Source organism: Poecilia formosa, unplaced genomic scaffold (genome assembly GCF_000485575.1).
Source record: "Poecilia formosa unplaced genomic scaffold, Poecilia_formosa-5.1.2 Scaffold147, whole genome shotgun sequence".
In the NCBI taxonomy this organism is placed as follows: domain Eukaryota; kingdom Metazoa; phylum Chordata; class Actinopteri; order Cyprinodontiformes; family Poeciliidae; genus Poecilia; species Poecilia formosa.
In genome coordinates this window covers 530103-539021 of record NW_006800086.1, presented here as the reverse complement: position 1 = coordinate 539021, position 8919 = coordinate 530103, and the positions used below count along the sequence as shown (strand labels likewise).

Sequence of the window (8919 nt, the reverse complement as noted above, 5' to 3'; positions counted from 1 at the left end):
TATCTCAACAATTGAGAGACAACTTCATTGAATCCCATTGAGAACCTGGTTATTCCACCGGATATTGATCTCTGAACTCTTCCTGAGTTAAAACATTAGTATTGTTGTTTCTAAATTAATATGAACTTTTTTTCTTTGCATCATTTGAGGTCTGAAAGTGCTGCATCTCTTTGGTTGTTTTGACCATTTCTCATTTTCTGCAAATAAATACTAAATATTTCCTTGGAATTTCGGAGACATGTTGTCAGTAGTTTATAGGATAAAAGAACATCCATTCTGTTCTATAACAGAATGGTGGTGGAGGGGGAAGAGGAGGCAGTCGGTGAGTCAGCATTTTCCAGGGTTGGATATGGTCTCCCCTAAACCCCCCATTTGGGGCGCCACTGGGCGTCATTCGCTCAAGGGCCGCCACTGCCTGTATAAATAGAGCGTAAGCTCCTCTGCTGAGCCTACATACTGAGAGCGCACATTAACAGGACGATTAATATTTTAGGCTTGCTACAAAATGAATAATAGAAGTGTTTACATGCTTTTTTATATATATATTCTACGACAGAACGAGGTAATCTCTCTATGAGCGAAATGAAAGACCAGTAAAATTAAAATAAAAGAAAGCAGAGTTGGAGCGCTCCTTTTCTTTCCATCTTTTCGAACCCCCCGCGATGAACCGTCCGGCTCTGCCCAGGATCCCTTGATGCTGCGATAACTTTCACCTTTTCTTCCACCGAGCGGTGGAGGAAGAATCCTGGCTAAATTCTCCCGGAATTTGCCAGGACCTGGACGCGCGTTGCGTAACTCGCGGAGAAATGCTCTTTAACTGGGGTAAGTGCGATGCAGCGACCCGTTGCTGCGGGATGGCGTGCGTGTTGTAACCTCAGAAGGAACCAGGATGACGGTGGTTTTTGTGCTGGGCAGAGGAGGGCAGAGCATGCTGGTGGCGCTCGGATGGCTTCTGTTAATCGGGACGCGGAGCGGAGCAGGTGAGCAGCGCCCGTGTGTTTGTTGATGCTGTTCATCTGTTCATCACGCCGCAGCCATACAGCTTGCTGATAAATCTGACTTCTTAAAATTCAGTGTAACCTGAGAAACCCTTGATGCTGTGAGCAGCAGCAGTGATGTCATGGTCATTCAGATTAATAATTCATGGAGAACATGAAGAGGTCGACTTTGTTTTTGTTTTTTTGTCCATGATGTCAGCAGAGGAAACGTTCACGGGATTTTATGTACACACATTAAGTTATATATAAATGTGAAGTATAAGGGCTGTTATTGTCACCCTGATTCAATACTGCAATTCTACAACCAATACTGCAAGTCTTTTTCTTGTCTTGCCGTGATCTTAAACATTCAGTTCTGGCTGCATGGTTTGGGTTGGTGCCCAGCCGGAAGTTGAACCTCTGTGCCAGTCATTTGCATCATGTTGCAGGTCTGGCTCTACATTCAGCTCAGTCCAGAAGTTTAGCCATTAAGTGTGCTTGTCATTGCTTAGGAAAAGTCTCCCTCTGCTGAAACAACAGTCTTGCCTGGCCTGCGGTCTTTCTGCATGCTGCATGCTTGGGTTCTCTCCATGTACCTAAAACATGAGTTAAGTTAGTTGGTTTCTCCAAATTGTCCTTAGGTGTGAGTATGTATGGTTGTCTCTGTTACACTGTCTTGGGTGTACCCTGCCTCTTGCCCAATGACCTCTACAGCTGGGTACCAGAACCCCACAACCGTGTAGGATAAAATTATTAACTGGATGGATGCTGCCACCACCTCATTTCACTGAGGGAATGTTAGTCTACCGACACACTAAGCATTTTGTGTGAATTCTATCAGCACCTTCTTCCACATGTACACTGTGTCAATAGCTGAAGGTACGTCAGCCATTATTGACATACCTTCACCAATGGCTGTCATCTTGTCCCTCTTTTTTTTTCTTTGGTTGCACTGGGTTTTATTTACAGGGACTGGTGAAAAGGGGGCAGAAAACAAATGTTCAAAACACTGATTCTTTTTGCAAAAGCATGTTGGCAGTCATGCATCACTTTCTTCCAGTTTATGTTGTTTCTGTCGTTTTCCCGTTGCTTTTTGTTGGTCTACCACATAAAATCCCTATCAAGTGCTCTGAGGTTTGTGGTTAAAAGACCACAAAAGGTTTGTGACACAAGAGGAAAAGCGCAACTGCTTCAAATACTCTTGCAAAGCATTGTATTGCCCAGTTTGTCTTTTCACCAACTCGTTCTCACTCTGTTTGTTGCAGCATCTAGATGTGCAAACCAAGCCTGCAGTCCACCCATCGGGAATCTGGCTAGTGGCCGGGCGCTTCTAACCCGGACAAACTGCTGTGCCAAACATTTCCAAAGTTTGTGCCCCCATCCTCCAGAGACCCCCCACTCATGCCAAGAAGACACTCATCCTCCTTCTCTGATGACCGATGACCCGTTTTTGCATCCGGACACTTGGTGGGCATCAAGAGGAGGCAACATGGAGCAGGACGAGATCCGTTTGGATCTGGAGACAAAGTTCTGTCTGTCTCATGTAGTTTTGATCTTCAGGTCTCCCAGGCCTGCTGCAATGGTCATTGAGCGCTCCGCTGATTTTGGAAAGACCTGGGAGGCTCTTAGGGTGTTTTCTCACAACTGCAGGGTGGAATTTAACTTGGACGATGACCTCAGAGGGCCGGGCTCGCTGTGCACGTCCCGGTACTCTAGTCCTCTCCCTTGTAGCGGTGGGGAGGTAAAGAAGTTTGCACAAAGATGTTTAGCATTTTCATAACACCCAACCAGTGCTATTTACCTCTCTCCTCGCCTCTCTGCTAGGTAATCGTACGTACTCTGGATCCAAGAAGTGCAAAAACCTTTGACCCCTACAGTCCAGAGGCCCTTGTCCGCCTGACCATCTCAAATCTCCGCATCAGACTACTGAAAGCTCAGACTTGTCCTGCATCTGTGAACTCTTCTGCAACATGGACAAACCCCACAGCCACTTCAGAAAGCCCACCTTCTGCACCATTTGCCATTTCCACATTGCTGGCCAGAGGGACATGCCTGTGTCATGGGCATGCTGAGTATTGCTTGCCACATAAAATCAGTGAAGACAAAAGACAAGACAGTGACAGGGTAAGTGGTGTGTCTTGCATTTGTGTCAGACTAGAAGCTAGGACATAAAAAAAGTGTCTGATGGTTATTGTAATATCTGTTCCTTTTGATGGGTGTTAAATCTATCAGGAAAAGGCGATTCTGAAAGCAAATATATCAGTTAAAAAGCTGAGCTCACCTGCTGTAGCTCATCATCTGACGCTCAAATCTTCCGCCTCCTTCCACCTCACTCTAACCTCCCACGTGACTACATGGGTCACAGATTTAAGACACCGTGCGTCACGTCTTGCTTTCCTTCATCCCACCTGTATGACACTGCAGAGAGGTCATCCCTTTTAAATGCTAGTTATTTTAAGCTGTTTTAAATACTGTTCTTTCCATTTAAAAGGGTTTAAAAAGTTTCAAAGTGTAGCTATTTTCTTGGTGTTGCCGCTAAGTCCGTCACAATAGGCAGTATATTGGTTAATTGCATGAAAAATTAAAATGAGCTCAATAATTTCTATTCTGATTGACACTTTTTATGGTCTCAGTTGTGTGTAGTTCTTGTTTCAGTTTTAATGTTTTTTTTGTGTGTCATTTTGTTAATTTATTTTGGATATTTAAAATATCTTCCATTGTCAGTGTTAAATGTTCCTTGCAAAATTAAGGTTTATGGATTTTTTTGAAGAGGATGAACTTGTGTTGTCATGCAGTACCACTGTTAATTCACATTTCTGTGACAATTTATTGTCCAGCAATGACTCGTGACTTCTGAAGACAAACTCACACATGGTTTTCTTATATGGCCTGTTCTCTTTCTTCCTCATTTTAAAGAGTGGGCCTTTGTTACATTTAAACTCATGGGAGACAGTAGAAAATGTTTTTTAAAAAAGATATTCAAGTTTAGTTAATGTGAAGATTAGCTTCTGCAGTAACGGTACATTTACCTTTAAGGCTTTTCACAAAATTACCAGAGGAGCTGATAAATGCAAAGAGATTATTTTTGAAATTTTGTGTATTTTTGTTCCATTTCTTGTGCTTGCTTTGTAGTGTACATTTGGGTGTTTCCAAAAGTACCTGCTGACAAATGGATCATCATTAACACTTTCAACTCTTGAGCCTTAAACTTTTTTAAGAACAGGTGTGTGTAACAATTAACTAATGTTGGATAAAGAGACTGAGCAGCATCTCATCTAGGTATTTGGAAAGTGTCTCTGCGTCCATCACACTGATGGGGATCACTGTGAAAGGTGTGCCCCGCTGTACAACGATCGGCCCTGGAGGCCTGCCAACGGCAGCAGTGGTGAGCCGAACCCATGTCAGAGTAAGTGATCAATATTGGACTGTGTTATCAGACCATTTTAGTCTCAAAGCCCCGAGTTTTTAAGTTTTTGTTTATGGCCAGTCAATTTCCCTCCTTGCCCCTCTACCACTGATGACGACTTCCACCTCTGTTTTTGAAGAGTGTGAATGCCATGGCCATGCAGAGAGCTGTCACTTCTCTCTCCGGGCATGGATCTCCACGGGTGGAGTCAGTGGAGGTGTCTGTAACGACTGTCGGCATAACACCGAGGGCCGCAGGTGTCAGCGCTGCCGTCACGGTTACCATCGCCACCGGCTCATGCCCCTTAAGTCTCCCTACGCCTGCACACGTAAGAGTCCATTGATCATGAGTTAATAAGAATTTAGGGTTATAACATTATGACCTTGTAATCATGGTTTTAGTGGTTTATTGATCGTCCCCTCATTGATGGTTGGACAGACAACTGGTTGGAGAGATGGATGGTTTGTTGGATCGACAGATTAATTTACAGATGGATGACTTGTTGGATGGATCCACCTGCCTCTGTCATTGTCTCATTGGCCAAAACACTTGACCCATCTTGCCTGCTGGTGGGGGTGAGAGGGTCTGGTGGCAGCCTCACTTCTGACAGACTGGCCCAGGGCAGCTGTGGCTACTATCCAGTAGTTTGCCATCATCACAGTGTGAGTGTGTGTGTGAATGACCGATTGTAATGTGAAGTGCTTTGGGGTCCTCTGGACTCAATAAAGCGCTGTACAAGTACAAACCATTTAACATGGATGGTTTGTTGGATGGGTAAATGGCTGAATGGCTGAATGAATGAATGAATGAATGAATGAATGAATGGATGGATGGATGGATGGATGGAAGGAAGGATCTATTTGCAGATGGATTGATGGATATATTGCTTGTTGGATTCACAGTTGGATGGATGGCTGGATAGTTGGTTGGATGGATGGGTAATTGGATAATTGGTTAGTTGGATGTAGGGTTTGCTGTTTGAGTGTATACAGTTGGATGGATAGATGGACGGTTTGGATGGTTAGTTGGATGACTGAATACATGTCTTGTTAGGGTCACAGCTGGATGGATGGTTGGATGCTCTCAATCTTAAAGTTAATCGCGGCTTTCATGATCACTCCGTTTCTGTTGGCATTGGGTCAAAATGAGACGGTTGAAAGATTCTCCCTGCTAACTTATTGAAAATCAACTGATTGAACTAGTATAAAACATTAAATAGTAAGTGTGCTAACCCTTTCCGTCTCTGTCCATGTTACAGGCTGCTGGTGTGATCCCCGGGGCTCGTTGCCTCCTCCACCTGGACAGGTGTTACCCTGGTGCGACCCCAGGAGTAGCCAGTGCCAGTGTAAGCCTGGCGTAGGGGGCATGAGCTGCAGCCACTGCCGCCCCGGCTACTGGGGCTTTGGAGCGGATGGCTGCATGCCTTGTGTCTGTCCAAACAGCTGCGATCCAACTACTGGACTCTGTTTGAACAGGTAGACTTTCAAAGACATTTAAAAAAATGAAATTGCAATTTGAAAGAAATCTGACTGTAGATTGATCCAACCATAAATAAAAACTGTCACATACATTTGCTTTCAGCATTTTTACTTGATACTTAGTAGAACCACCTTTTCCTGTGTCTATGTCTGCAAGTCTTATAGGGTAAATCTCGACCAACGTTTGGTCGAGATTTACCCTATAAATCTTGACCAATGGAGAGGATACTGATGGATAGAACGCATCAGTAAAATGAAACAAAGCAAGTCTTGGGAGAAATTCTCAATTGGATTCCAGTCTGGGCTTTGACTGGGACTTTAATACATGGGCAAGGCCTGTGGTTCAAAGCTCAAACCATTCGACTGTAACTGGCTGTCCTGCTGAAAGTTTAACCTTCACTCTAAAGTGTCTCAAGTACCCCTCTCAATAAGTTTTTTGAGGGCAGGTCATTTTTATGCTGATTGGTTCAATGGGCAAAAAATGTATTTCCACTTTTACAGCTACCCAAATAATCACGTACTGAACGTGCCTATTGGTGGAAAAATCCCAGACGTGGACGACATGTTCACAGCTGAGGAAGAATGGTCGAAGGAACATGCAGTGTCTGCTCTCCACTACACAGGTGATGTTTATTTGCACTGTCGAGAATAATTTTGAAGCACTAAAAGCAGAGCATAACGTACTGTCCTCACACAGGGAAATGCAGGTGTAAGGAGAAAAGTCTGAGAAGCGTCTCTGACCTCTGCGAGACCAAACACGACTACGGTGAGAAAAGAACTGTTTATGATTGGAATGGCTTCAAAGAACCGTTTTGATCATCTTCCTTTGCCGTTCACGACAGTGATGAAGGCGAGCGTGCTGTCGGCGCACGACAAGGGCAACCACGCAGAGGTACGGGTCAAAGTCCGTAAGGTGGTTCGATCGGGTCGGGTGGCGCTGCGCTTGGGGACCGCCAGCGTGTTCCCTCTGCCCTGGACCCGTCGGGGCTGCACCTGCCCCGTCCTAAACCCAGGTAAGTGCGTCGCAAAAACTGTGCTGCATCAAGCTTAAGTATTTAAGTAATGCCCTGTTGTTTAAAACGCAGCACTAAGAGATCTTACTGTTACACCGTTTCCTCCTTTAGGTGTGAAATACTTGCTTGCCGGCCCAGAGGAGCCGGAAACGGGTCGTTTGTTGGTCACCATGCAGAGTGTAGCGGTTCCATGGACGCCTCGAGTATCTTTGTTTTTATCAGAGGCGCTGAGGAACGGATGTCTGTGATACAAACAGGCAGGACTAAATTTAGAGGACATAACTTGATGTGAAAGCGGACTACTCAGCAAAAGAAACTTTAAAAGTCTGGAAGCGACTGAAAAAAAAAAAACCCCAAAGACTCAAACTCAAAGCCAGATGACTTCACAAATTGCCTTGGAAGAGTTTTCCTATGAATGATTCATATTGTGTCATGTTACAACCACAAAACTTAATGGATTTTATTGGATGTGTATGAATTTGACCAAACTAATGAACTATTGCTTAACTGAAGGAAAGTGGTGTTCTTCATTCTTTCGCAGAACGTCAGAAGAGCGTCATGCATTCAGCACCGCAGCGTCAACACTTTGCAGTCCTTCTTTACAGCTACTTTGCTTTTCAGCATTTCTTTACCAGCTCTGCACATCTAGATTGGAAAGGGAAAAAATCATCTAGACAGAATTTATGTAAACTTGAAAAGTTTATTTATTTTTATTTTGTGTATGAATTCATTTATGGGCTCCTGGCGTAAATGTCAGGTCTTCAGATCTCATTCAACCCACACCTTCCGTTTATTTGTCAGCTTTCTTTTGTCGACCAGTAAAAACATATTTATTCCATGAAACGTAAGGATATTGTTCCCCGTCTTCAACAGAACAGCAGATCAGAGGAAGAAAAAAAAAAAAAAAACGAAAACAACAAGTTAAAAAAAAATTTTTTTTGCTACAAACACAGAGACACCCTGAAAACTTGACAGTGACTTCAGCGACCACTGAACGACTTTTTCTGTTTGTTTTGACAGCAAGAACATTAATGACAACATTAATTTGTTGTGCGGAGATTTTTACTGGACAAAGAGCACAGTGAGAAATGGAACACGTTCCTCTAATTTTTCCCTCTGTTTTGGTCTCAAGTGATAAAAAGGGAAGTGATATTACACATCAATAATATCTTGAGAAAAAACAAACAAACCATCAAGCTATTATAGCTCAAACTAATGTCACTTTGGATTTTAAGTAATTTTCTTTAGCTTACATTAACAGACTGACACTGATGTACAAATGAAAAAAGGCTCTTCTGTTATCCACGAGAAGCAGCGATATTAAACTGCTGTTGCATATAATGTAATGCAAGTCCAACAACTCAAGTCCCTCTTAACAACATGAGGGTAACCTTTCATTATTTAGTGCTTAGAAGACGAATCACTTAAGTAAGTCCTCTGCTGTTGTTCCATGAAACAAACCTTTATCTGGCTAAAGACGTTTGGCTCAAGAAGAGTCACTCTGCGATGGTCTGATTGGCTCTAGCTAGCCGTCTGCAGCCGACGCGCTGTCTGGTGAAGCTACCGAAGGAGAGTCATTCTCAGACAATAAGGCGGAGCCTTCGGCGGCAGGAGCACCGCCCGATTCAGCTTGGGGAGGGCTTTCTTTGTCTTCCTCCTGCGGATAGAGGTCGGGGTACCTCTGCATGCACTCCTGCATGGTGCGGAACTGCTCGATGCACTCGGAGCCCTTCACCTCTTCCTGGCTGTAGTGGAAGCACGAAAAGGCCTCCTTGAACTGAGAGCCACAGGGCCCACTGGCCATGCCGCCCAGGCAGGGGCAGTTCCAGTTTATTTCTCCATTGGGCAGAATCAGGCCTTCACAAACAAGATGATGACAGGTCAGTTTGGCTCAACTTAAAATAATACAAGCATCATTCCTTAGCAACACCCTCTAACTGATTTTTTTTTTTTTTTAACTACTTGCTTCCAAAAAATATTAAAACAATTGACAGATATTTACTTGTTCACAGTTATGCTTACAAGATTTTGAAATGTGTATTTGT

General features: G+C 43.8%; 2 protein-coding genes across 3 annotated transcripts in view; one reads left to right on the top strand and one right to left on the bottom strand.

Moving 5' to 3' along the window:
* The first annotated feature begins 443 nt into the window (after positions 1–443).
* LOC103145788 (netrin-4) lies at positions 444–7763 on the top strand. 2 transcript variants are annotated; one of them, XM_016677068.1, is made up of 11 exons: positions 444–980; positions 2243–2444; positions 2538–2718; positions 2802–3101; positions 4257–4383; positions 4523–4711; positions 5642–5858; positions 6363–6484; positions 6559–6627; positions 6704–6874; positions 6986–7763. In XM_016677068.1, exons 1-11 carry the CDS (start codon positions 890–892, stop codon positions 7120–7122), a joined length of 1806 nt encoding a protein of 601 aa, XP_016532554.1. In that variant the 5' UTR covers positions 444–889; the 3' UTR covers positions 7123–7763. The 2 variants fall into 2 exon arrangements, with proteins under 2 accessions (XP_016532554.1, XP_007563433.1); XM_007563371.2 differs by having other exon boundaries at positions 2243–2718.
* chchd4a (coiled-coil-helix-coiled-coil-helix domain containing 4a) overlaps positions 7644–8919 on the bottom strand; it is a 2965-nt gene continuing 1689 nt past the window's right edge. Inside the window, exon 3 of the mRNA XM_007563369.2 lies at positions 7644–8731. Coding sequence (XP_007563431.1) covers positions 8400–8731 — 332 coding nt within the window. The 3' untranslated portion in view covers positions 7644–8399. The remainder of the gene's footprint in view (positions 8732–8919) is intronic.

Coding starts and splice junctions, on each gene's coding strand:
- LOC103145788 (XM_007563371.2), top strand. CDS start 890: ATGACGGTGGTTTTTGTGCTGGGCAGAGGAGGGCAGAGCATGCTGGTG. Junction 981..2,242: donor CGGGACGCGGAGCGGAGCAG/GTGAGCAGCGCC, acceptor TGTTTGTTGCAG/CATCTAGATGTGCAAACCAA. Junction 6,485..6,558: donor GTCTGCTCTCCACTACACAG/GTGATGTTTATT, acceptor GTCCTCACACAG/GGAAATGCAGGTGTAAGGAG.